Source organism: Aedes albopictus, chromosome 3 (assembly GCF_035046485.1).
Source record: "Aedes albopictus strain Foshan chromosome 3, AalbF5, whole genome shotgun sequence".
In the NCBI taxonomy this organism is placed as follows: Eukaryota; Metazoa; Arthropoda; class Insecta; order Diptera; family Culicidae; genus Aedes; species Aedes albopictus.
The window spans coordinates 43723889-43751305 of NC_085138.1; the positions used below are offsets into that span (position 1 = coordinate 43723889).

General features: G+C 36.5%; 2 protein-coding genes across 3 annotated transcripts in view; one reads left to right on the top strand and one right to left on the bottom strand.

Moving 5' to 3' along the window:
* LOC134290187 (uncharacterized) overlaps positions 1 to 27367 on the top strand; it is a 45745-nt gene extending 18378 nt beyond the window's left edge. The window contains exon 3 of the mRNA XM_062857252.1: positions 27118 to 27367. Coding sequence (XP_062713236.1) covers positions 27118 to 27367 — 250 coding nt within the window. The remainder of the gene's footprint in view (positions 1 to 27117) is intronic.
* LOC109431757 (uncharacterized) overlaps positions 1 to 27417 on the bottom strand; it is a 491594-nt gene that overhangs the window by 363132 nt on the left and 101045 nt on the right. The gene's annotated exons all lie outside the window — the stretch shown is intronic.

The following is a 27417-nucleotide window of genomic DNA, read 5'->3' on the forward strand; positions in this document are numbered from 1 at the left end:
TTCCTCATTTCCAAAGTGACATTGTAAGCCCTGTACATCATTTGTGCACATTTTTTCGACGGTATTCTTCTGAAAGTTTATGTATTTTGAAACAAACTGTTGGAATCGAAAAAACCGCCGCACAAATGTGGAGAGAATAGGTTGATCAACAGGATCCAGCCTTCAAAAATAACTAGTTATTAATAATTTTTAAATGCCAGTATTTTCTTTCTGCGTCCATACTTTCTGGACCGGTCTTTAATTAAGAAATAATAATAAAAATATATTTGTGCTAAACATTTCTGGAACAATTCCAAATTTTCCAAAGTATTCTTGGAAGAGTTACGAGATGAAACTTGAGAAGAATTCCGAAAAGAATATCTAAAGTTACGGGGATGTCTCGAAAAAAAAAACCAAAAGGAATTCTAGAAAAAACTAAAAAAAACCTTTGCAAAAATCTGAAAAATGTACTTGAGAATATTTTGACAGAAATTTCAGGCTGATTTCTGGCAAATTTACTAATGAAAATTCCTGAAGTCCAAGGACTCGATCCGGAAAAAAATTGTGGAAATATTCCAGGAGCATCTTGGAAGAATTTCGGAAAAATCCATGGAAAGGTTCTGGTAGAAATCCCTGGAAAAACTCTGGAATGCTTTTTTTGGAAGAATTGCAGGTCGAATTCTGTTTAAAATTTCTGGAAAAATTCCGGTGGGAATCTTCTGAAAAAACCTAAAACTATTATCTGGAAGAATATTGACCCTCAAGCGATCGCGCTGTTCTATTTTGTACAACACGTTGGAAAAATCTCACTTTTTGTACTCAGCATTGGCGTGGTGCAGACGGTGGTGGGTTAAACAAATATTGATACATTCCGGGAAGAATTTCAAGATGAATGTTTAGAAGAATTTTGAAAGGAATCACCAAAAAATTCCGGGGGAATCCCAGAAAATCATCCAAGAGGAATTCTTGCAAGAATTCAAAAAAAATTACGAAAAATCTGGGAAATGTCCTTGCACAATATTTGGCAGACATTCCATGTTTTGGAGTTTTTGGAGAAAATTCCTTAGAAAATTCTAGAAGTTCAAATATTACTTAAAAAAAAATCTTGAAGTATTCCAGAAGCATGGGAAAGAATCCACGAAAGAATTCTGGCAGAAATTCCTGGAAATACTCCGATGAAAATCTTCTAAAGTATTCTAAAATTATTTTTTGGAAGAATATAAAAAAATGATAAATTCTGGGAAGAATCTGAATCTTAAGAAGAATTTCGAAAGGAATATCTTAAGAATTGCGGAGGAAACTGAAAAAAAAACAACCGACATTCTTACGAATTCTTAAATTATTCTTTTGAAGAATATTAAACAAATTGCGGTAAATTCCGGGTAGAATTTCGAAAAAAGATTTCCGGAAGAAGATTTTCGGAAGAAATATCCAAAGAATTTTGTGGGAATATATAAAAAAATAAACCGGGGGAATTCTACCAAAAGTTTGTAAATAATATTTACCAAAAATCCCGGAAATATTCTTTAAAAAAAAATCCGGAATATGACTCTCTATATTCAAAAAATCATATCTCAAAAACTAAAAAACATACATCTCTGATTTTTTGATATGTTACGCCAAATTTCCTGAATTTTTTGATAAAAATATAAAACCAGGGTACCTCTTTGGTCCCGAGACCATGAAAACGTGAAAAAACTAATATATTTGCATATTTTATAGTACTCTTTAAATTTTATCCCCTTTAACGTATTTTTCCTGAAAACTACAATTCAATAGCTTCCAAACAAAAAAAAAGAAGTTTAAAATCGGTCAACTGGTTCAAAAGTTACGATTTTTTGAAAATTTTTAGTTTTGAAAAACCTTAATTTTTTGGACCACCCTATATGAAAATTGGTCACCCTAATGACGAAATAAAAAAAAAAATACAGGTCTAATTATTTCCGAAGAACTACAAACCCACCAAGTTTCACGACAATCGGAGATGCACTATATCGTTTTTCTATGGAATGGCTGACCTAGGAAAAAAATTGCTTACTCGAATGAATTTCGGAAAGAATTTCTGAAAGGATGGCTGGGAAAATCTTTGGAATTTTTCTGGAGTATCCATTTAAAAATTCAAAAGAGTTTTCTGTAAACATATAAAACTGCCTAAAGAATCCCTGCACAAAGTTCCGGGAACAATCCCTGATCGAATTTTAATTAAATTTTCTTTAGGAATTCTCTGAAGGGCTTGTAGAAGAAATGGTTTGAAGAATTCCGGACAGAAATTCAGGATGAATTCCTGGAGCAATTTCTAAGTAACTCAGGAAGAAACTTTTGGAAATATTCCGGAAGATGGTTTAGAGAAATTCCGGAGAGAATCCGAGAAGACTTTTCCAAGTCAGATTACTGGAAAAATGCCCTGAAAAAAAATTTTTGGGGAGGAATGGAAACGTTTGGTGTAAATTTCAGGAAAAACTCCGCAATGGGTTACTGGAAGAATTCCGGAAGGAATTCTAGTTAAAACTCTTGGAACAATTCAGGGAAGAATACTAAACAAACATTGATAAATTCCATGAAGAAATCCGAGATGAATCTTGAGAAAAAATCCGAAAGAGTTCTCTAACAAATTTCGGGGGAATCTCTAATAAAATGTAGAGGAATTCTAAAAAAAGGAAAAAAGAAAAAAAAGAGAAAATTCTGGCAGGAATTCCAAGATGATTTCCTGGAGAACCAGGAGAGGGGGAGATGTAAAGAGTTTCTGAATTTCTGAAAAGATAGTGGGAAAAATATTTGTACAGTTCTGGAAGTATTCATATAAAAATTTAGGAAAATTTTCTGGAAAAAAATCGGGAATAATCCTTCGAAAAATTGCCGGAATAAACCCTTAGAAGAGTTCTGGTAGAATTTCGAGAAGAATATTCAAAAGAATTCCGAAAACAATTCCTAAAGGATTCCGGAAGAATCCATGGAAAAAACCGAGAAGAATTCTTGCAAGAATTTACACATCGTCTGTACTAAACTCTTGGAAATATGCTTGAGAAACTTATGGCGGCAGTTTCAGGAATATTTCAGTAGTTTTTTTTAATTTCTGTGTATTTTAACTTAATGCTAATTCTACCCTTATTTCGGTAGAAATCCATGGGATCCAGAAGTCAGAAATCCCTGAGAGAACTCCGGAATGAATTGTTTGAGTGAATTCCTGGCCGAATTTTGGTGAAAATTTCTTCAATTCGGGTGCGAATCTTTCAAAGACTTCTAAAATTATTCTGTAGAACAATACTTAATAAACATTGATGAAATTCGAGAAGAATTCTGAGTTGAATCTTTAGAGGAATTCGGACAGGAATCTGTTAAGAATTCGGGTGGAATAACTGAACAAAAATCAGGAGAGATCTCTGGCAAGAAATCGAAAAGATTTCTTTTCAAATATTCCGGAAAATATACCTGAGACAGTGGAGAAAATTTCAGGATGATTTCCGAAAGAAATGACACGATTTCCGGAAATTCAAGGACCACTTTAGAAAAAAAAAATCGTGGAAATATTCCAGGAGCGTTCTTTGGTAGACTTTCGGAAAGCATCAATGGAATAGTTCTGGTAGCAGTCCCTGGAAAAACTCCGGAATAAATTTCTCCGACGAACTTCAGGTCCAATTTCTGGAACAATTCCGATGGGAATCTTTTAAAAGAATTCTAAGATTATTCTCCGGAAGAATATTGAGCAAACAATGATAAATTTCGGGAAGAATTCCGAGATGAATATTAAGAGAGGAATTCTAGTTAAAATTCGAATAGATTTTTTTCTCAAAACAAACCGGGAAATGTTATTAATTCTGGAAGCTCAAAGACTATTTTTGAAAAAATAAAACAATCCTGGAAACATTCCAAGAGAATTGGAAAGAATTCATGGAAGAGTCCTGATGGAAAATCTGGAAGAACTCCGGAATAAATTCCTGAAAGAGTTTCAGGTCAATTTGTGGTTAGATTTTTTGGAACAATTTCAGTGGAAATCTTCTAAAATAGTCTTAAATTATTCTCTGAAAAAACATTAAAATAATTCCTGGAAGAATTCCGAGATGAAACTCCGAAAAAATTCTAAAGAATGCCATGAGAATGAAAATAAAAAGCGAGATGAATTCTAGTGGGAATTCTAAAAGAATTTTTAACAAAAAATCCGGGAAATGTACTTTAGAAAATTCTGGCGAAAATTCCAGAAAGAATTCCGGGAGAAATGCCTAAGAAAATCCCGGAAATTTCAGGTTTTTTGAAAAATCCTGTAAATATTCTACGAGCATTCTTTGAAAGAATTTCGACATTACATCGATTCTTGACAGAGTTCTGGTGAAAATCTCTGGAAGAACTCGGGAATAAATTATTGGGAGGATTCCAGGTGGAATTCTGGTTAAATTTTTAAAATATTCCCTGGATATATTTTAAACTAATATTGATAAATTCCAGGAAGAGTTCTAAGATTAACCTTTCGAAAAAAAATCTGAAAACAATCTCTCATGGATTCTGGGGGAATCTCTGAATAAAAAATCCATGAGAAACTTTAGCATGGATTCGAAAAAAATCTTCACAACAACTCTGGAAGATATACTTGAGAACATTCTGGCAGATATTCCAGAAAGATTTCCAGAAGGAAGTGCTACTTTCGAAAAAAAACCAGGAGCATTCATTGAAAGAATTTTAAAAATAATCCATGAAAAAATTCTGGAAGAATACATTGGAAGAATTCAATAAAAAATACGGAAAAAATCCTGAGAGGAATCTTATCAAGGCTTCTGGTTTTAATTAAATTTCCAACAGGAAAAAATCCGTGGAAGAATTTCGAGAAGAATATCTTGGAGAATTCAGAAAAAAAAGATCGAAGAGCTCCGGAATGAATTCCTGGAAGATTCTGGTAAAAATTTTAGGATAATTTCCAGAATTAATCTTTAAGAGAATTCTAAAACTAATTTCAAGTATACTTATTAAACAGGTCAAATCCCGCGATGAATATTTGGAAGAATTCCAAAAGCTTACTCTTAAGAATTCTTAGGTTAACTCTCAAGAAAAATCTGAGAAGAATTCTGCCAAGGCACAGTGGGCAAAAACCAACGAAACCGACAAAAAAATCTATATCTTTTGTTCCAAGTGGCTTCGAACATCGAACTAAACCATTTCCGAATGGAAAAAGCCTGGGGAATCTATTGAGACTTCATCCACCGCACGCGACGGCAAATTGCTGTACGGGGCTCATTTAGCCCCAAATCCCTTATATTTCAATGAAATATTATTGTTTTCGCATCGCAAATAAGACTTTTTGGTATAACTTGAGGTGTCTATCATGACAAAATGTCTTGAGGGCTTACACAAAGAGATTTGAGCATAATAAACTGTCGTAAGTTTGTTCAAACACCCCATTTTGCCCCAATTCCCTTATATTAGTATATTATTAGTAGTTTTTTTTATTGTTTGCCTAGCTTCTCAGCATAATTTAATGCGATACTGATTTCAAAATGTTCAGATATAATATTCAAATTAATGTAAGCTCCCTGGGCCGCATGTTGCAAAGTTACCGGAGCCATTTAGCCCCAATTCCCTTATATTATGATATTCCTATAAAAAAATGTTTTTTTCAAGACTCATTCGATTTACTTCGCATAATATAAGATGCTTATGAGACTCAATTTGTCTCTTTGTGTATGTCTTTTATAAACAAAATCGGTTTGGGTATTTAAGTAGCGGTACATTAACTCATATGACCCATTTTGCCCCAATTCCCTTATATATCAAAGAAAATTAATATGTAGCTCATCGATAATCAAACTTATTGGAATTTTTTGAGGGTTTCTTCATGAGAAACTGTTTGCAGAGCATATATAAATAGATCTTAGCAACATAGATTACCATAGGTTTGCAGGAGTACACCATTTAGCCCCAATTCCCTTATTTTAATATAAAATTGGTAGTTTATTGATGAATTGCAGGGCTTTTCAAAATAACATGAAATGATTTTGATTGAAAAATGTTTGGATATGGAATAAACATCGAAATGAGTCACCTTGGGCAACATGTTGTCACATTATCGGTCCCATTTAGCCCCGATTCCCGTATATGATGAAATTTAAATGTTACGTAAAGTCTTTAAATATGACTTTCTTCGTATATCATTATTTGCTCATGAGACTCAATTGTTCTTCTCGTATATGTCCTCTGTATATAAATCAATTTATGCTTTTGAATGTGTAACTTCTTAACACATATAGCTCATTTAGCCCTAATTCCCTTAAATTTCGTAGAAAATTTATAGTTTGCACATCATTAATCAATCTTTCTGGAATTGTTTGGGGTGTTTATTTCTACAAAGTGTTCCAAGATCACATACAAATATATTTGGGCGCTAGAGTTCTGTAAGTTTGCCTAAGTAGTCTATTTTGCCCCCAATTCCCTTATATTTGTATAATATCAGTAGTTCTCTGATTGTTTTCTAGCTTCTCAGCATAAATTTATGTGGTTTGGACTTCAAAATGCACAGACATAATATTCATATTGATAAGAATCCCCATGGGCAGCATGTTGTCAAATTATCGGTGTTATTTAGCCCCAATTCCCATATATAATGATATTCGCATATAATAAGCACTTTTTTTTCCAGACATATTCAATTGTCTTTGCATAATATGAGATGCGCATGAGACTGAATTGTTCTTATTGTGTATGTCTTTTATAAATAAATCAATCAAATAAAGGAATTGAGGAACCCAGAAAATCTCAGAAGGAACTCTAGCATAGATATCTGGAAAAAAATCTCAGAAGGATCTCCTTGACGAATCTCGGGATGAATTTCTGGCGGAATCCCATAAAACAAAATCAGAAAACATCAGAAAACTACGAAAAAGATCTGCAAGAGTTATACCATAAGAAAATTCAGAGGAATTTTCAGAGAGTCCTAGAAGTAATATTTGGAGGTATTACAAAAGAAATTCGTGAAAAATTCACAAAAAAAAACTCTGGGAGAAATACCAGAAGTTAATCATTGAGGAATCCCTGAATGATCTTCTCGTAGATTCCCAAAAAAAAAAATTATGCAAGAAACGCACAAGAATTTCCTGAAAAAAAAACACACACACAGAAACATTTCCGAGAAAAATCCCAGGATGAATTCTTTGAAAAGTCCTGGACGGAACTCTTTGTCCCCAGAAGAAACTGCTTGAGGAAACTGAAAAGGAGCTTACAGAAAAATCTCGCAAAAACATCTGGAGAGTTCCTTGAAAAAATCAGAAGAATCTCCAGAAGAAATGTCAGAAAAAAAGTTTTAGAAAAATCCCTGAAAGCACTTATTGAAGGATATTAGAGCAAACTTTTAGAGAAATACTAGGACAAGTTGCTCAAAGAACCCCAGAACGAACTTCTTAAAAAATCTAAGAATAAACTGCAGGAAACCTAAAGAAAATCCAAGAGAAATGTCAGAAAAACACCATTGAGTAATACCCGACATTTTTTTAAATCACAGAAGAAATTTCAGGAGGGACCTTAGAAGAAATTCCTGAAAAACAATAGAAGTATCTCCAGGAAAAATCTTACAAGGAACTGCTGTAAAAATCCCGGCAGAAACATCTGGAGAGCTTCTTGAAAGAATTTTTGACAACATGTTGCCCAAGGTGACTCATTTTGCTGTTAATTCTATATTAAAACATTTTTAATAAAAATTACTTTATGTTATATTAAGAAGCTATGCAAGTTATCAATAAACTGCAATTATTATATTGATATAAGGGAATTGGGACTGAATCAGTTACTAAGGCTTAGTTTTGGTACACCATGCTGCTAAGATCTATTTATGTATGCTCTCAAAACAATTTGTCATGACAGAAAACCTCAAACAATTTAAAGAAGTTTAAATTCTGATTAATTAACTGAAATTTCCTTAAAATGTAAGGGAGATGGGGCCAAATGAATCATATGCTAAACGTAATGCTACCCAAAAAGCCCAAAATGATTTATTTATTAAAGACATACACAATAAGAACAATTGAGTCTCATGCGCATCTCATATTATACGAAGACAATCGAATATGTCTGGAAAAAACTTATTCTGTGAGAATTGTCACCCACTGTTGGTTGCACTGCTTACAGGTACGGAACTCTTAAAAAAAAAATTACCTCGTACTTCTTCCGAGGGCATCTTCCAGCGTTCTTCTGGCGATTTCTCCTAAATTTTGCAAGGTGTCAATCCCGCAATTATTTCAGGGACATCTCCTCGAAAATTTCCACAGATTTCTCAAAAATTGTTCCTGTAATGTCCTCTGTAATGTCCAAGCCAACAAGGCTTTGATCCAAAATTCTCCCAGAGCTATCACTCGTAAATTTTCCATCGATTTCTCTTGGAATTCTTGCGGGAATTTGTCCAAAAATTTGTTCAGGCATTCTTCTTGTGATTTGCTGTGATTCCTCTTGGTATTTTCCCACGATTTGTGTTCCTTTTTCACGGATTTTCACAAAATTATTTAAGGTTTTCTACCCGGAGTTCTTTCACATATTAGAGCTCTTTAGAAACACCTTCCAGAATTCAATCAGAAAAAAATCCTGAAAATCATCCTAGAATCCTTCCATAGATTTCTTTTGAAATTCTCCAAGAGTTTATTCTCGGAATCGTTTCACAGATTCTTCCATGTTGGAAGTATTGTTCCGACTGAAATTTTTCATAAGATCCTTTTCGAGATTCTTTCGTAATATTTTTATCGAAATTCTTCCAAGGATTTCTCACGGAATTCTTCCAAGGTTTTTACCCCATTATACAAAAAATGTTCATGAATTCTCCCTATTATTTATCCAAGGATTCCTCCTGGTATGTTTTCCATAACTTGCTTTCATCTTCGACAGATTCTACATAGAATTATGTTAGGCATTCTCCCATAATTCCATCAATTCCTCGGGGGATTTTGTCATGAAATTCCCAGATTTTCTTCCAGAACTCTTCTGAGACTCTTGTCAGAATTTAATCAAGAATTCTTCCAAAAACTGTTTCATTGTTTTCTTTCGGAATTCTCTCAGACTTTCTTCTCTGAAATCTTCCACGGATTCTTCCCAGCTGGAAATAGTGTTCTTACTGAAAATCTTAATAAGATTCCTCCCGGGATTGTTTCCGAATATTTTTTCTCGAATTTTTTTTTTCCGGAATTATTCTAACGTTTTTTCCCGGAATCCTTAAAAAGATTCTTTTCGAAAATTTTTCAGAATGTTCTTGCAAAGTTCTTCTTAAAATTTCTTATAATTTATTCCAAAGATTTCTCATTTGTCTTCTCTTTCGCATATTCTTTCCGCAATTCTATATATATTTCTTGTTGAAAGTTCGTGGAGATTTCTTTTGGAATTCTTCCATGAACTATTTCTGAACTTCCTTCAAAGAGTGCTCCTGTGATATTCCCATATTTTTTTGAACGTAGGTCTTGTAATTTCTTCGGATTATTTTAGAAATTAATTTCATAATTCTTTTAGGCATTCTTCTCGTAATTCTACTCGGAATTCAACTTTATTTTTCAATATCGTAAAGATTTCGCTATACTTTAAGAGGTTCCACTCGGATTTGTTTTAAGAAAGAGAATATATTAACAAATTCCAACCAGAATTTGGCGTGTAATTCTTTCAGGTATTTATTTCGAAATTCTGCCACGGATTTCTAAATTTCCGGAATTTTGCTTAATGTTCCATCCGGATATCTTTCTGGAATTTTGCTTAAATTTAGTATCTCCTGTATTTTTTTCTAAAGATTTTTTCCGAAACCTTGGCAACGATGCACCGAACTTAAATGAAAAACTAATGCAATTTGATTTATTGTTTTACCGTGTTTCGTGTTTCACCGCATAGACTTGGCTTCCATCCCCATTCGCCTGTCGCTCCCTTTGGAGAGCAATGAAACCGCAATCTCATCATCGTCGACGATCGTCGTTCAAGTCTTGGCCGGCATTGTCATCGTTTCGTTACCCATTTTCAAACACAACCTCATGCAAAACCTACAACAAGACAACTTCGGTTTCGGGTTGGGAATTGGTTTACCATCTAATGTCACACACCACCACATGCGGTGATGCCCCCGGGGAAAAATTAGCCCGAACAATCCAATTAGATACCTAGCTCTCGGTGAAGACGGCGCGACTTCGTGAGCACCAGCAGATCTGAAGTCGTCGTCGTTGGAGTCGTTACAGATAGATCATCATCATCGCATCGCAGCGCAGCAGTCGGTTGGAGTGACTACCGCATTACAGTGAGAGACTGTCTAATTGGGCCCCGGGCCCCGTGTAGTAAAGTTCAAACTAATTAACCTCGAAAATCTCGCGGGAGAAACGAACTCAAGCCGAGTGCGCTCGGCAGCTCTTTGATAGAGTTGTAAATCCCAGAAGTTGACCTAGTTTCGGTTTGGCTTCTGTGAAACGGTTTAGAATCTGGTTTCCTTCCTAGAGAAATCAAACTCGTGTTTGTAATTAAGGCATGTACGCAGTATTCTGTAATGCGATACTTGGTTGACACATTCCATCGTACACTACTCTGAGTTAAGTTGTATGAATATACCCTGCTCGCTCTCGCTTGCTACATTGGAATACCAAATTCTGCTGTAAAGAATAGTGAGCTCGTTCCATTTTATTCTTATTTTTTCTTTCAGTCAAGTTTATTACCATTTCAGTAACATAAAAATGGCGTTTAAGAGTTCAGGTTTCCTCAACTAATGAGTAAATTTGATTATAATTTTCAAGGTTTATGGTTTGATTCGAAATAGCTGCAAAATTTATGCATAAACTCACCCATCAAAGAAGTGATAAGTCCTCAACTAATCCCCGCATTATGCTGTCATTTTTGCAGAAATAAATGACCCAACAACCGACCGGAAAAGCTTCCGTTAATTGCTTCCCAAACAATTTGTAGCGAATTTCGGCTATCCGCCAACAACGCCCACCGTTTACCACTGACTGTTTGCGCGATTTATAAGCGCGGTTACCGTACCGTTTAAAACCAGATTATTCAAATTTGCTGCCACGGGTAACCGGTAGATAGAGCGGTGTGGCGCGTTTTGGAGCCAGAAGAGTGCCATTGTTGATGAACACATTTGTAATTCATAGTGGACGAGACGCTTCCCGCGTCGGTCACTCGTCTTTCGCTCAGTTTAAGTTACTGAATTATTCGCCAAATTTCATAATTAGTTTTGCTTGCTGAGATTTCCGCTTGACGCCCGTGGCGTGGCAACGGGCTGTGAAGATGATGGACAAATAATGATTTGATAAATCCAGCACGGACAAGGCTTTGTGTTACTAAGCGTAGAGAGAAAACTGGACTAATTGGTGGCAGACTACTGCATGTGTCCGTAGAACATAACTTATATCTTTCAGCTTCTTCATTTTATCTTCTGTCTTCTATCTTCTATCTTCTATCTTCTGTCTTCTATCTTCTATCTTCTATCTTCTATTATCCATCTTCTATCCTCTATCTTCTATCTTCTATCTTCTATCTTCTATCTTCTATCTTCTATCTTCTATCTTCTATCTTCTATCTTCTATCTTCTATCTTCTATCTTCTATCTTCTATCTTCTATCTTCTATCTTCTATCTTCTATCTTCTATCTTCTATCTTCTATCTTCTATCTTCTATCTTCTATCTTCTATCTTCTATCTTCTATCTTCTATCTTCTATCTTCTATCTTCTATCTTCTATCTTCTATCTTCTATCTTCTATCTTCTATCTTCTATCTTCTATCTTCTATCTTCTATCTTCTATCTTCTATCTTCTATCTTCTATCTTCTATCTTCTATCTTCTATCTTCTATCTTCTATCTTCTATCTTCTATCTTCTATCTTCTATCTTCTATCTTCTATCTTCTATCTTCTATCTTCTATCTTCTATCTTCTATCTTCTATCTTCTATCTTCTATCTTCTATCTTCTATCTTCTATCTTCTATCTTCTATCTTCTATCTTCTATCTTCTATCTTCTATCTTCTATCTTATATCTTCTATCTTCTATCATCTATCTTCTATCTTCTATTTTCTATCTTCTATCTTCTATCTTCTGTATTTTATCTTTAATCTTCAATCCTGTCAATCCTTTTTTAACTTATACATTTGGATTTCTTTCTTGTACCTTCTATCTTCTGTATTCTATTCTCTTCCGAATATTCTTTTTATTTGTTTCTATCATCACTTTTCTGTATCTTGTCTCTTTTATTTTCTATTCTTTGTCTGTTCTACATTTTCTTTTTTATATCTTCTACTGTCCTCTGTGATGAATCTGCAATCTCCTGTATTCTTGCATTTTTTCTTTTAAGTTTTTTATCTTCTAACTTTTATTCTTTACACAGATTTTTCCATTAAAGGATTAATAAAAAACATCATCAAGGTCGACCAACCAACCCAACATCGCGCAACCACGAAGCATATTCATTTTCCACCTTATGGAAATGACACCTGTGCACCTGTGCCTAGGCCCACTTGTTCCAGCCAGCTTATCGTGTATGCAGTTCAGGAAAGACAAAACCCCTGTCAGAGCTCGAAATGTGCACGAATCGACTTGGTCTTCGATCGTCGTCTGGGCGCGCAACGCTGGCCCCATAAAAACCACCCCAACAAACATTATTGGAGACCCTCTCCGTTTTAGATGAAAGCGAAATTGTATGTTTGCATGTGGCTACTTTCTGGACGGTGGCTGCCTGCAAGTGGCCGAGGGAAGAATGTAGGTCAAACACCTGCAATTTGAGACTTTCCTTTGCTGGTGCTCCTTGGCTTCTTGGCTTCCTCAGAGGTGTATCTCTGGGCTTGGTTGGTGGCTGGTGTCTTGGGCTGTTGGTTTTTTTTGTTTTTGGTAAGGTTGGTTTGTCGGTAGGAAAAATGACACGGTGACGACGACGAGTGCCGATAGGCGTTTTTTTTATGGTGGTGCACTGTTGGGTTGGGTCAGGTTGCTTCGGATGGAAGGAAAATTAGGCAAGGGATAGTCGGCGTCCCTAGATGGAGTTGGTGGAGAATCGTCGACAGAAGTGGGATTAATTTACGTTGTGCATGGGTGGGTCCGAGTTTTGCATAAGGAGAAATTGGCTTTAAATGGAACGCCGATGGATGGCTTGCAGTACAGTAGTTTAGATAGATTATCATTGAAACCCTTTGAAAATAAGGGAATATTATCAATTTGCAGCCATTCTCATTGATGGCATTAACACAGCATTGGACGACAATAAAAAAAATGGCTCAACGTAAAAAAAGCTAAATCTCCTTCAATGCTCAGCCAAATGGTTTAATCTATCTATGACGAAATAAAATATGCTTCATTTCTGAATTTGGGTTACCAAATAACACGACCATTAGCAGAAAGTCATCAGCGGGAAAAATGCAAGAAGCCTTGCCATAAAGACAAGCGAATATTAAAAAAAAAAAACATGGCAGACCACGATGGGCTGGTCACAATGCTGGCATACCAGAGAAATTAAAGTGGGAAGAATTTGCCTAATGTTTTCAGGTGGCGTTTCAGTCTAACAATTAATCAATACAAGTACTACGGTGCAAGTTTATATCCCCTGAAGAAGGCCGAGTCCAATGGCCGAAACGTCAGAATTAAACAAGTAGTACTTGTCTTGATTAATTGTTAGAGACTGAAAAGCTACCCGAAAACAGTTGATTTTACAGTCGATCTTATTTCCAGAATTAGCCTAAGTTAAAATTCTCAAATAAAAAAAAGAAAAATGAAATATTTGATAAGTGCATCAACCCTAAGTGAAACATCAAGTGTTTTAAAAACAGGGCCTCGAAAAAGAAAAAAAAGTTAAAAGAGAGAAGTAAAAAGTCAGTACAAATATGCATGGTAGTCCAATGGCTGCCGGTTTTGATTTGCCCCGTCTACTTCCTTCTTTTCAGTAGCTGCAGCTTCCTATCATATTTCTCACTTAATCAGAAATCCGCGAACCATAGCGAACCGGCCACGTTATCGCTTCTTTCCCTGTACATCCTGCATGGTCTGGCGTGGACGAGCGAATGCATCATCTATCATATCCCTATCCTCAGAAGTGGCATTCTGACATGGCAGGCGCCATTTCCGGCTAAACAGAAAAGGTCTCCAACCATACTTAAAAAAAAAATAAGAAAAATATATGGAACCTTGTGAAATGTCATTTGTGATATTTTATTTGCTATTTTATAGTTTATTTTTCAAAGAATGAATCAACTATTTCTCGGATACTTAAATATGTGGATCAATAGAGCGTCTTCAATAAAATTTAATTAAAAAAAACAAAATCGAGAAAAAATAGTTACAAACATTTCCTGGGCTACCTGGAAAATGCAGAGGTTTTTAAGTCAGCATTCCACAGAAAAATAAAAAAAAACAGAAGAATAAGGGTTTTGGAAAACTGAAATTTTATGATATCTAACATACATTCTCGATGAATATTACCCTCAGTCAATAGACTAAAATAAATATATGTTTGCCTTTCTTGTACACCAATCAGCAGGCCGGCTCCAGAGGCACGTTATCCTCCATTTGGGACATTTGTGCCATCAAGATGATATCTGTAAGTGTGTATGTATGTATGTCTGTGCGCAAAATAAGTTCACTCACTTTTAAGGCACTTCCTTTTAGTCGATTTTACGGATTATAGCTCGAATCGAACCGGAATTCAACCGCATTGTTTGCTATTGAAAATGGTACGGATCGGTCAAGGCGTTTCGGAGTTATGGCCATTTCAGTGATCAGGACCAGCACCGGTAGAACTGGCCGTATATAAAACTGAACCAAGCCCCATCATGCGACACATCAAACTGCGGCGATTTCTGTAGCCTTTAGCATGGTTGACAAATTTTGTGCGGAAATCAACACTGAAGACCAAAAATGCACGATGTCGGCTCAAAATTTAAGGGTAGCCTAATATTCAAGATGGCGGCTGTTTAATAGAGTTTTAGCTCAAAAAACAGTCAATATGGGGTAAATTTGGTATGGCGAAGATGTCTAGAGTTCAAAAATGGTGACCAGAATATCCAAGATGGTAGTCTAAAATTCAAGATAGCGGCTGTTCAATGGTGTTTTAGCGTTCAGTAAAAAAAAAGAATAAAAAAATGGTATATAAAAAAACCCCTGGACTCATCTTTTGTCAAAAGAGTTAAAAATATTTTGGGGAACCGAAGAAGAGAAAAAACTTTGAAACCGTTACACATGAAGTAGCAAATAAAAAGTGGAAAAATATAAAAACCGTTTTTTTTTCAACGGTGTTTCTATCAATTACCCTATAAATGAAGTGTAGAGGCTGTAAAGCTTGCAAAATGTTGCTCGTTAAGCTGCATAATATGTTTTTCTTTAAAGTTTCTTGGATTGATTCCGTAAAGAGTTTATTTAATTTGATATTTCTACTGAGCTTCGCGTAGCCGTTGAGAAAAAATGCCATGCTAGCTCATTTCTTGATTGATTACTTGCTTAAAACACTATCCCGATCTGTGAACCTGCCATAAGTCGTCTATTGAAAAATAAGTGAAATTAGAAACACGTTTCCATTTAACTTTGTAGGACTGATTCCAATAATTGATAACCACATGTCTGACCTGAACTTTAATGATTTTCGAGAATTAAAGTGAAGAAAACCTGGGGACTGTGTTTATTCTGCCAATCAAAAATAGAAAAAATAAATGAAAATAAATTATTTTGTAATATTTCTTCTAATATTGAAGCTATCCGTTTATCCCACTGTATCTTGTACGAGTTTTGAAGATGTAGAAGAGCTGAAGTAGAGACAAATCTTGAATGCTGCCACTGATTAGTGACTAATCTACCAATTAAAAAAAAATGAAATAAATACAATGGACAAAGATTTTTTTCAAATACTTTTTTAGGATTGACTCCATTAATCAAGTTTTGAAGCTGCCAATTGGAAAATATTAAAAAAAAGTGTGAAAATAAATATTTTTTTTTATTTTTTTTTTTTTATTTTTATTTTTTTCATTTGTAACAATATTTAAAGCTTTAGGCTAGTTCATCTCGGGACCCACGCTTGACCTCCCTGCCGAAGGAAGAACTCACATTATGTGAGTTTGTCGGGAATATGATTCGATCCCAGACCCTCAGCGTGATTTTTTTTTATTTTATTATTTTTATCTACCACTTTAAAAAATAAATAAATAAAAACAATGGACAAAGAATTTTTTCAAATACTTTTTTTAGGATTGACTCCATTAACCTTACTTTTCCATCAGGTAGGCAGCAGCTCGCTGACGTAGTGTACGATTTGGGTAAAAAATGACCCTAATGCCAAAGGAGGGTTAATGAAGTTTTAAAGCTGCCAATTGGAAAATATTAAAAAAAGCGTGAAAACAAATATTTTTTATTTTTATTTATTTTTTTATCTGCATTCATAAGATTTTTAGCCTCAGGCTAGTTCATCTCGAAACCCACGCTTGACCTCCCTTCTGAAGGAAGAACCCACATTATGTGAGTTTGTCGGGAGTGTGATTCGATCCCAGACCTTCGGCGTGCTTTTTTTTATTTCCTTTTTTTATTTCCCTTTTCTATAAATATATTGATATCGATTCCATCAATTTATCCTACGTATCTGACACGAATAATAAAGATTAAAGAGAGTTGAAGTAAGTGAGAATTTTCAAAACGACTACTCAGTAGGCTTCAAATAAAAAAAAATAATAGGAAAAAATGAAAAAAAAAACAAAATAAATTGTTTTACTAAATAAGCTTTCTAGCACTGACTGCATTCATTTTTTATTTCTCATTTGTTTGAAACGAGCTTTAAAGTTTTTTATAAAACTGAACAAGTGTTAAAGTTGTAAAACTCCCTATTGGAAAAAAGGAAAATTAAAAATATACTACTTTTTTACTAAACTTTGCTAGATTGATTCCATTAATTTCATTCCACGCGTCCGACGTGAGTTTGAAAGGCTTAAGAGCATTCAAGCAGAGAGATTACTGTTCAAACTGACTAATAAAAAATTAAAATAGGGAAAATAAATAAAAAAAAATTAATGACGATTTTAGTATTCAATTTATATAACAAGACGCGAGGAATCAATAAAAATATTTACAGGACGCGAAGGATAAGTGTCCGATGTGAGCTTAAGAGATTTTATAGAACTGAAGAAAAAAAAACTTGGGAACTGTTACTTATTATGTCGAAAGTAACAACAAACAAACAAGTACGTTTTAGAGAAGTGAAGGGGGGGGAAGTTCAAGACCCCTTACCAATTGAATTGCATTTATAAACAATAAAATTTCTTATAAACTTTTGTATCATTGGCGCATTTTTTTTATTCTTCGAGCGGTGAGCGATTTCAAGTAAAGAATCGTGTAATGGCTCCGAAAACGTAGTAAAAGTTATTACAACAGACTAGATATTTTGGCGACTTCCCAAAAACAAAAAAAAACGCTAGCTATTTCAAATCAATAATTATTGCTAAATAATTTTTAAAGTGATGTTTTTTCCATAGTTCTTACAGCTACTTTCGAAGTTTTAATGCAAATCAGAACTGTTGTTATGCAAGTAATGAAATGTAAACAACGTAGCTGATAAAAATCAAAGACCGTGACCTTTGATTAGTTTTGTACCTGTCAGCATTGCAGATAGTTACTAGAGAGTCGTATCCCTTGATGATCCACAAACCTGCAAAGAAAAGATAGGTATTTGGTTAGCTATATTTCGGCAATTCATCAAAATGTATTATTTTAAGAATTCACATGAACTGACGATTCCATAATTCTTTGGGTAAAGTTGCTTCAATATTTCATGTTTTGTTTTTCATAATATAATAGCTCAGCGGATGAATGTTAAAGTTTCATGAATAAACGCCAACAAATCGATAAATTGAGATCAGAATAATCCTGTGCCACAGCCATTCCCAACTCTTCGCCATCCACTTGAAGCCCCACAAACACACAGTGCAATGTTGCACAGTGCCTGAGAGGGCGTGCGATTGCATCATCATCATATCTTTTTTTTTCCTCTATTATATACAGACAAAAATAATGAGGATTGAGTACATGCCATTATATTCGAAGCATTTTTGTGGAACATTTCGATTTTATAAGAAAAATCATTTAGAGGTTACGCCGAAATTTTTGAAAAAATGGCGGTTTTCATAAAAATTCTCAATTTTTTTTTCCCAGTTTCTGATTTTTTTTTTAATATTTTTATATTTTTCTGTGTATAGGCGTTTCCAGGGTACTGATTTATGAATTATTGTATTTATAGTGACGGTTGTACCATTAAAAAATGGAGTGTGCAACAATCGGCGAGTTACTGATGGGTGACAGGAGATGTCTGATCATTGTTTGTCCACATTTGATATATTTTTAAAGAAGGAAGCTGAACAAAAGATTCAATAACGAGTTTTCAAATGAAACTACTAAAATGCAAACATTTGAAATAATATCTATCACTACAAGCGTAATATCTCGGCTCCCAATTTTTTTTTCAGATAATGACGCATATTAATAGTAAAATAAGATACAAATTTCATGATTGAAAAAAAAAATATATTTATATTTTTTGGCAAATTTTGATGAAAAATGCTGATAATAAGCCTTTTATTAACCCAAAAAATGTTCTGCCATTCATATGAACAAAATATTTAAAAATCAATACCCTTCGAAAATGCCCACAAGTCCACAAAAAAAATACAAAAAATATTGAAACATTCTAAAATCTAAGAAAATAACAAATTAAAGATTTTTTGGAGAATTTCCATGAAAATTTGTCTTTATTTTTTTTTAAATGCCCTGTTTTGAAAGAATTGGAAGTATTGCTTCAAATTTGTCTATCTTTTATTAAAAGGTTGAGCAGGTTGACTTTTCGAACATCGATTTTTTAGACAGCTTAAGAGTTACTTGAATACGGAAGTAAATGGCGTCGAAAAAAATATAAAAATAGAAATGACAGAGTGACCGTAACTGACCTGGCCTCATTTGAGCAGGTACAACTCTTGCGCCAAAAATAACACATCAATTGGATTTTTCTTCTCTCGTCCAAAAACCCTGTTTGACCTTTTCCTGAATGTCGATAAAAACATATTGACAGTAGCAGTCAGTGATACCAGTCAGATGAGTTGAGGTGAACACTCACCCGTTCAGGAACTAACCTAGCCACTAGGCGACTTTTGCTGCTGCGCACTACCTACTGGCAATAATGAAACCGGCTCAAACTCAACAACGATCTCGTCGTTTGTCATAAAAATGACGAATTTTGGGAAAAGATCGATACAAAAAATCCGGTTCCTGATTTTTGTCACAAAACATGAACCCGTCAGTGCAGTAGTGTGTTTAAATTAACACCTGTCAATTAGAAGGTATGGCTCGCTGGGGACACTGACTGACTGGACTGGAATTGAGTTGAGGTAGTCTATTAGATGGATAGATTAGCGAATTTTTTCTATCTTTTCTTTGGAATCTTTCCAGATCGTCGAAATGGGGGTTTTATTGAGTTGTGGTGACGATATTCGCTAAGCCTTGAGCAGCTTCAGATGTGGTTAGTTGTTTTGTGCGAAATGTTTTTGACGTTTGTGACATTCCCACAGTTTAAGAACCTTGTATAGAGCTGGCTTTGTTAAATTTCCCGAAAAATTAAAAGATAAAACAGTGACCAAACCTGCTTGGTTTGAACTTTATTTTTGTTTTTTGTTTTTTTTTAAATATCAATGATAAGGTAACATTTTAACTTATTTGATTGGACATCGGGGAATTTATGGTCTTCAGTGTTGATTTCCGCACAAAATTCGTCAACTATGCTAAAGGTTACAAAAATCTCCACAATTTGATGTGTCCCATGATGGGGCTTGGTTCAGTTTTATATACGGCCAGTTCTACCGGTGCTGGTCCGGATCACTGATGTAGCCATAACTCTGGAACGCCTTGACCGATCCGGACCTTTTTTAATAGCAAACAATGCGGTAAAATTCCGGTTCGATTCGAGCTATAACCCGTAAAATCGACCAATGGGAAGTGCTTTAAAAGTGAGCGCACTTTTTTGTGCACAGACATACATACATACACACATACAGACATCATCTCAATTCGTCGAACTGAGTTGATTGATATATGTGACTACTAACGAAAATTCGTTTTTTGAGTGACCTTATAGCCTATTGGAACTCTTTGTTGTACGAGAAAGGCAAAATTAGTTGAGAGTAGGTTGAGAATGGGGTAAATTGGTGAGCTCGTTTTATCTTTTCACATTTGTTTATTTTTTTTTGCGTGGCTTTTTGTTGAGTCAAATCTGACTCAAATAGCTTCTGTAACAATCGCGTGCAGCCAATTTAAAGCATAAATGTCTGCTATTGATGCTAGAACGGAGATCTGTAGCGAAAGACCTGAGCAAAACCAAGCGACGAACCCGTCCCCAAGGAAGTGCATCACATACAAATCATATTCTATTTGTTGCTTACTGCCTGCATAACCTGTAACCGGTCACTTGTCCAGGTTCACCTCTAAGTATACCCTTTTACGAGCACCCACCAGTGATGTCAGAGCATTTCTCAAGCGCGTTCGAGGAATTCCTAGAACAGCTCCTCCGGAGTCAGTCAGTGTCTTGCCCACCACTACTCTAGGCGTTCAGATGCAAGTTTGCCTGGATGGAAGCTCGGACCGGGTCCAAACATAGCGGCAATATCGAAGAGTCACGACTCTAATAACATTTATTCACAAATACCTGTAAATTATCGATACCGGATCTCGCTGGAGCACACTCTCTAGCGCTCCAGACAAGACCTCTAGCGGACGGACAGACGCTTGAGTACTTGAGGCCGAGAGCGCGAACTCTGTGCGCTCGCTCGGGATGCTGACTAAGCCGTTTTTGGGCTTTTGTTGACTGACTGGCAGAATCGGCTCGGCTTAGACGGCTCAGACCGGAGACGACGACCACGACCGCTTGCGATGATGCGAAGGAGGAAAAGTGGCTAATCCTCTAATAGAGGCCCCGGGCCCACAATGGGGGCTATGACGCGGGATTTTTGCGCATTCCTCCATTCTTCGGGGTCTGTCTGGCTGGCTGGAGGTACCGATTTTTTCGGAGGTTGAAAGAATTTCTTCGGTTGAATCCGGGTCAAGAAATTGGATCAACGAACGACGTCGGGCAGCGGTTGTTTAGACGAAGTACTGATGCTGTCCCGAGTTGGGGAAGGTAACAGGATGGGTGTAACGTTCGGATCAGGGATCGATGTAGAACCACTCATTCGATTTGGGCTCTAGAGGATAATCTCTTGTATGGAGATTATTAACTTTCAATGTTACGTTACCAAGTAGCCAAATCTGTTACCTCCAGGTAACACCCATCGACTCGGGTCCCACCGTACTGGTTAGAACCAATTGGACCTTTTCGGTTGCTGTTGTTCCATCGAATGGGTGCTCTTTCGCAGCTACCTTCCATCGAAACCATAGCAATACCGAGACCAAGCACCCAGCCCCTATAATTACGTAATATCGATTATTAATTTATTGCTGACTTTTTCGCTCGGACTTTGTTAGCGTTGTGCGCGCGCGCACGCCAACTGTGTTGTGTATGTTGTGTGTTGTTAGAGAGAGCCTGGCTCGGACCTGGCTTGGCCCGGCTGGATAGGTTAGGTTCGCTTCCCGCTCCTGCTCTTTGCTTCGTGTTCCACGCGATTTTCTACCGTCTCCGTGCGTCATCATCCTTGCCAACCGTACCAACCTGGCATTTTTCTCATGAATATTCAGATCACGCTGCCGCTGCTGGAAGCGCTCGCTCGCTCTCCCCGTACTGCACCGGCTGCTGCAACACAGTCAGTGTGGTAAATAGTGTAGTACTATTTACGTCAATTATATTTACGACATTCCTAGCTTCTTTGCTTGATTTTCTACGGAGTTTGCCTAAGTGGCAAGTACAGCTACCTCCTGGAATTGTAGGTGCATGTAATGTGTCGTTTTCTATCGAATTTTCTGATTTCATTGTCTTCGGCTCCGTTATGCTTAGTTGCACTTGAGCCTTTAGAATAAACACTTGGTTCTAGCTCTTACTCAGGCAATTATTCGAATCTGGTTCAATTTCGATTCGATTTCGATTCGGTTTCGATTTCAATTCGATTTCGATTCGATTTCGATTTCAATTCGATTTCGATTCGATTTCGATTCGATTTCGATTCGATTTCGATTCGATTTCGATTCGATTTCGATTCGATTTCGATTCGATTTCGATTCGATTTCGATTCGATTTCGATTCGATTTCGATTCGATTTCGATTCGATTTCGATTCGATTTCGATTCGATTTCGATTCGATTTCGATTCGATTTTGATGCGATTTCGATTCGATTTTGATTCGATTTCGATTCGATTTCGATTCGATTTCGATTCGATTTCGATTCGATTTCGATTTCGATTCGATTTCGATTCGATTTCGATTCGATTTCGATTCGATTTCGATTCGATTTCGATTCGATTTCGATTCGATTTCGATTTGATTTCGATTCGATTTCGATTCGATTTCGATTCGATTTCGATTCGATTTCGATTCGATTTCGATTCGATTTCGATTCGATTTCGATTCGATTTCGATTCGATTTCGATTCGATTTCGATTCGATTTCGATTCGATTTCGATTCGATTTCGATTCGATTTCGATTCGATTTCGATTCGATTTCGATGCGATTTCGATTCGATTTTGATTCGATTTCGATTCGATTTCGATTCGATTTCGATTCGATTTCGATTCGATTTCGATTCGATTTCGATTCGATTTCGATTCGATTTCGATTTCGATTCGATTTCGATTCGATTTCGATTCGATTTCGATTCGATTTCGATTCGATTTCGATTCGATTTCGATTCGATTTCGATTCGATTTCGATTTGATTTCGATTCGATTTCGATTCGATTTCGATTCGATTTCGATTCGATTTCGATTCGATTTCGATTCGATTTCGATTCGATTTCGATTCGATTTCGATTCGATTTCGATTCGATTTCGATTCGATTTCGATTCGATTTCGATTCGATTTCGATTCGATTTCGATTCGATTTCGATTCGATTTCGATTCGATTTCGATTCGATTTCGATTCGATTTCGATTCGATTTCGATTCGATTTCGATTCGATTTCGATTCGATTTCGATTCGATTTCGATTCGATTTCGATTCGATTTCGATTCGATTTCGTTTCGATTTCGTTTCGATTTCGTTTCGATTTCGATTCGATTTCGATTCGATTTCGATTCGATTTCGATTCGATTTCGATTCGATTTCGATTCGATTTCGATTCGATTTCGATTCGATTTCGATTCAATTTCGATTCGATTTAGATTCGATTCCGATTCGATTTCAATTCGATTCCGATTCGATTTCGATTCGATTTCGATTCGATTTCGATTCGATTTCGATTCGATTTCGATTCGATTTCGATTCGATTTCGATTCGATTTCGATTCGATTTCGATTCGATTTCGATTCGATTTAGATTCGATTTAGATTCGATTTAGATTCGATTCCGATTCGATTTCGATTCGATTTCGATTCGATTTCGATTCGATTTCGATTCGATTTCGATTCGATTTCGATTCGATTTCGATTCGATTTCGATTCGATTTCGATTCGATTTCGATTCGATTTCGATTCGATTTCGATTCGATTTCGATTCGATTTCGATTCGATTTCGATTCGATTTCGATTCGATTTCGATTCGATTTCGATTCGATTTCGATTCGATTTCGATGTCGATTCGATTTCGATTTCGATTCGATTTCGATTCGATTTCGATTCGATTTCGATTCGATTTCGATTTGATTTCGATTCGATTTCGATTTCGATTCGATTTCGATTCGATTTCGATTCGATTTCGATTCGATTTCGATTCGATTTCGATTCGATTTCGATTCGATTTCGATTCGATTTCGATTCGATTTCGATTCGATTTCGATTCGATTTCGATTCGATTTCGATTCGATTTCGATTCGATTTCGATTCGATTTCGATTCGATTTCGATTCGATTTCGATTCGATTTCGATTCGATTTCGATTCGATTTCGATTCGATTTCGATTCGATTTCGATGCGATTTCGATTCGATTTTGATTCGATTTCGATTCGATTTCGATTCGATTTCGATTCGATTTCGATTCGATTTCGATTTCGATTCGATTTCGATTCGATTTCGATTCGATTTCGATTCGATTTCGATTCGATTTCGATTCGATTTCGATTTGATTTCGATTCGATTTCGATTCGATTTCGATTCGATTTCGATTCGATTTCGATTCGATTTCGATTCGATTTCGATTCGATTTCGATTCGATTTCGATTCGATTTCGATTCGATTTCGATTCGATTTCGATTCGATTTCGATTCGATTTCGATTCGATTTCGATTCGATTTCGATTCGATTTCGATTCGATTTCGATTCGATTTCGTTTCGATTTCGTTTCGATTTCGTTTCGATTTCGATTCGATTTCGATTCGATTTCGATTCGATTTCGATTCGATTTCGATTCGATTTCGATTCGATTTCGATTCGATTTCGATTCGATTTCGATTCGATTTCGATTCGATTTCGATTCGATTTCGATTCGATTTCGATTCGATTTCGATTCGATTTCGATTCGATTTCGATTCGATTTCGATTCGATTTCGATTCGATTTCGATTCGATTTCGATTCGATTTCGATTCGATTTCGATTCGATTTCGATTCGATTTCGATTCGATTTCGATTCGATTTCGATTCGATTTCGATTCAATTTCGATTCGATTTAGATTCGATTCCGATTCGATTTCAATTCGATTTCGATTCCATTTCGATTCGATTTCGATTCGATTTCGATTCGATTTCGATTCGATTTCGATTCGATTTCGATTCGATTTCGATTTCGATTCGATTTCGATTCGATTTAGATTCGATTTAGATTCGATTCCGATTCGATTTCGATTCGATTTCGATTCGATTTCGATTCGATTTCGATTCGATTTCGATTCGATTTCGATTCGATTTCGATTCGATTTCGATTCGATTTCGATTCGATTTCGATTCGATTTCGATTCGATTTCGATTCGATTTCGATGTCGATTCGATTTCGATTTCGATTCGATTTCGATTCGATTTCGATTCGATTTCGATTCGATTTCGATTCGATTTCGATTCGATTTCGATTTGATTTCGATTCGATTTCGATTTCGATTCGATTTCGATTCGATTTCGATTCGATTTCGATTCGATTTCGATTCGATTTCGATTCGATTTCGATTCGATTTCGATTCGATTTCGATTCGATTTCGATTCGATTTCGATTCGATTTCGATTCGATTTCGATTCGATTTCGATTCGATTTCGATTCGATTTCGATTCGATTTCGATTCGATTTCGATTCGATTTCGATTCGATTTCGATTCGATTTCGATTCGATTTCGATTCGATTTCGATTCGATTTCGATTCGATTTCGATTCGATTTCGATTCGATTTCGATTCGATTTCGATTCGATTTCGATTCGATTTCGATTCGATTTCGATTCGATTTCGATTCGATTTCGATTCGATTTCGATTTCGCTTCGATTTCGATTCAATTGTGATTCGATTTCGATTCGATTTCGATTCGATTTCGATTCGATTTCGATTTCGCTTCGATTTCGATTCAATTGTGATTCGATTTCGATTCGATTTCGATTCGATTTCGATTCGATTTCTATTCGATTTCGATTCGATTTCGATTCGATTTCGATTCGATTTCGATTCGATTTCGATTCGATTTCGATTCGATTTCGATTCGATTTCGATTCGATTTCGATTCGATTTCGATTCGATTTCGATTCGATTTCGAATCGATTTCGATTCGATTTGATTCCGCTTCGATTTCGATTCGATTTCGATTCGATTTCGATTCAATTTCGATTCGATTTCGATTCGATTTTGATTCGATTTCGATTCGATTTCCATTCGATTTCGATTCAGTTTTGATTCGATTTCGATTTGAATTAAATTGTAATGGTCTAAGCCGTCATTCCCCTTTCAGAAACTTATCTTAATTGCCTTTAGATACTGAGGAATAATCGTAAATGCTTGCTCATACTCCTCCCCGAAGCTTGCTACGATCGCGCAGTAAATGGCGCGAACAAAACGCCCCAACATTTGTTGAACCGCAAGCTTACACAACTATTCCTTATCGGTGACCAGATTGCTGGACGAAACCATAATAAACATTCTCCTCCTCGTGTCTCCTGTTGTATGTAGCCAGCTAGGTATCCACGAAGGTGCAGCCTTCGAAATCCCGAAAACACGACAACACCGGGTCGAGAACCCAGCATCGCGACGTGTTCCAACCATGCCTGTCCAACCATGCATGTGTCAAATCTCCAGGTCGCTGTTTGTAAATATTGACTATCGAAATAGCCAATGAATAGTTGCAAATCGCTCTTTTTCCCTGCCTGGCAGTAGTAGGCGACGACAGCAGGCCAACGAGCGTAATGAATTATGACAGCAGGCGAGCTATAACGCGCGAGGGTGTTTGACATTTAAGCGAGCACACCTTTCGGGTTTCGTTGTTATTGGTTTTTCGTGTGGCACACCTGATTGCAGAGTTATCTTGCTACTACCGTGGATGTGGCGAATAACTGACAGAATTGTTTATATAGTAGACGTTCGATAAGTGCAACATCTTACATACGTCACATAACTGTCAGTTGTGGCAGAATGCAACCATGCATGCGAAAAACATCGCATCGTTGGTTACATTTCATTTAGACAGATAACTGCAAAATTGTTGCACTTAGCGGACTTGCAGTTAATAAGCACTACAGTTGAAGCGTTTGCACCGAGTGAACATCTACTGTATTGTTAGAACTCATTTCGTCAACATGGTGGCGCTTGGAAACGTCAAAATACACTAGAACACAATGCGTTATTAGTGCCAAGTGACAACTTTGAGTGGCGTTGCTTTCGATGCGATTCCATAGTCGATCTGAAACGTAGTAACAAAAGGTAAAAACAATATAAAAACGCAGTCAATCAGTGACCTCTTGTTTAGCTGTCAAACTCCCAAGCTCCACCATCTGCCTGTATTGTTCACAGCGAATTTTTCGCGAACGTAAAATTTCTCGCCGAAACTGTGGCCGGGAAGCGAACAAAAAGTGCTATACTAGATTTCTCCACTACCTAATGAGCAACTGTCCGCCCGAAGAATAGACGAGTCATCCGCCCGACGAAATCGGCTCTCCCGCTAGCGTCATCGCCGGATCGAAGATCGGACCAACCACCAGTCGTCTTTCGTCGGAGAGGGTGCGGAACCGACGACCTCCGGAGCGAATAATGACCGCCATCATCCGAATAATAACATCCATTATGGTTGCGCAGAGGCGCTGCGCTGCGGCCCTGTGCGAGGGCGAGGGAAGGGCCCCATCGAGCGCGATCGATGATCGAAGCAACCCGAGCGAGCCCCCGACGACGAAGTTTGCTGCCCGAGAAGTCGTTTAATTTGGCAATCACGGCGACGTTCGGCCGAACTTCACCGAGGACGCCGAAAA